At 61.3% G+C, this 395-nt stretch overlaps 1 protein-coding gene across 1 annotated transcript in view; it reads left to right on the top strand.

Annotated features, from left to right (window-relative positions):
• LSS (lanosterol synthase (2,3-oxidosqualene-lanosterol cyclase)) overlaps positions 1-395 on the top strand; it is a 9,381-nt gene that overhangs the window by 6,627 nt on the left and 2,359 nt on the right. The window contains 2 exon segments of the mRNA XM_010001514.1: positions 11-27; positions 163-268. Of these exon segments, the coding sequence (XP_009999816.1) occupies positions 11-27; positions 163-268 (123 nt within the window).

Here is a 395-nt window from a genome sequence, read left to right as displayed (position 1 = left end):
AGCTGCTGAGCCCCTCGGAGGTGTTTGGTAAGGGGAGCTGTGTGAGGCTGGTCCCAGGTCCTTCCGTGGGATAAGGGTGCCCTGGGTCCAAGGCTGGCAGCGTGTGGCTCAGAGGCTCCCCAGCAGAAGGCTGTGGCACTCACATCCTTCACCTGCTGGCAGGTGACATCATGATTGACTACACCTATGTGGAGTGCACGTCGGCTGTCATGCAGGCACTGAGGCACTTCCAGGACAAGTTCCCTGAGCACAGAGCCCCAGAGATCAGGTAAGGCACTGGAGTGGGAGTCAAGTAGGGCAGAAGACAGGCTGCAGTGTCCCAGGCTGCAGTGTCCCAGGCTGCAGTGTCCCAAGCTGCAGTGCTCCAGGCTGCAGTGCCCCAGGCTGCAGTGGCC

This window comes from Chaetura pelagica, unplaced genomic scaffold, assembly GCF_000747805.2.
Source record: "Chaetura pelagica isolate M959 unplaced genomic scaffold, ChaPel_1.0 scaffold767, whole genome shotgun sequence".
Lineage (NCBI taxonomy): Eukaryota > Metazoa > Chordata > Aves > Apodiformes > Apodidae > Chaetura > Chaetura pelagica.
The sequence above is the reverse complement of the archived record's forward strand: the minus strand, read 5'-3'. Positions and strand labels throughout refer to the sequence as shown.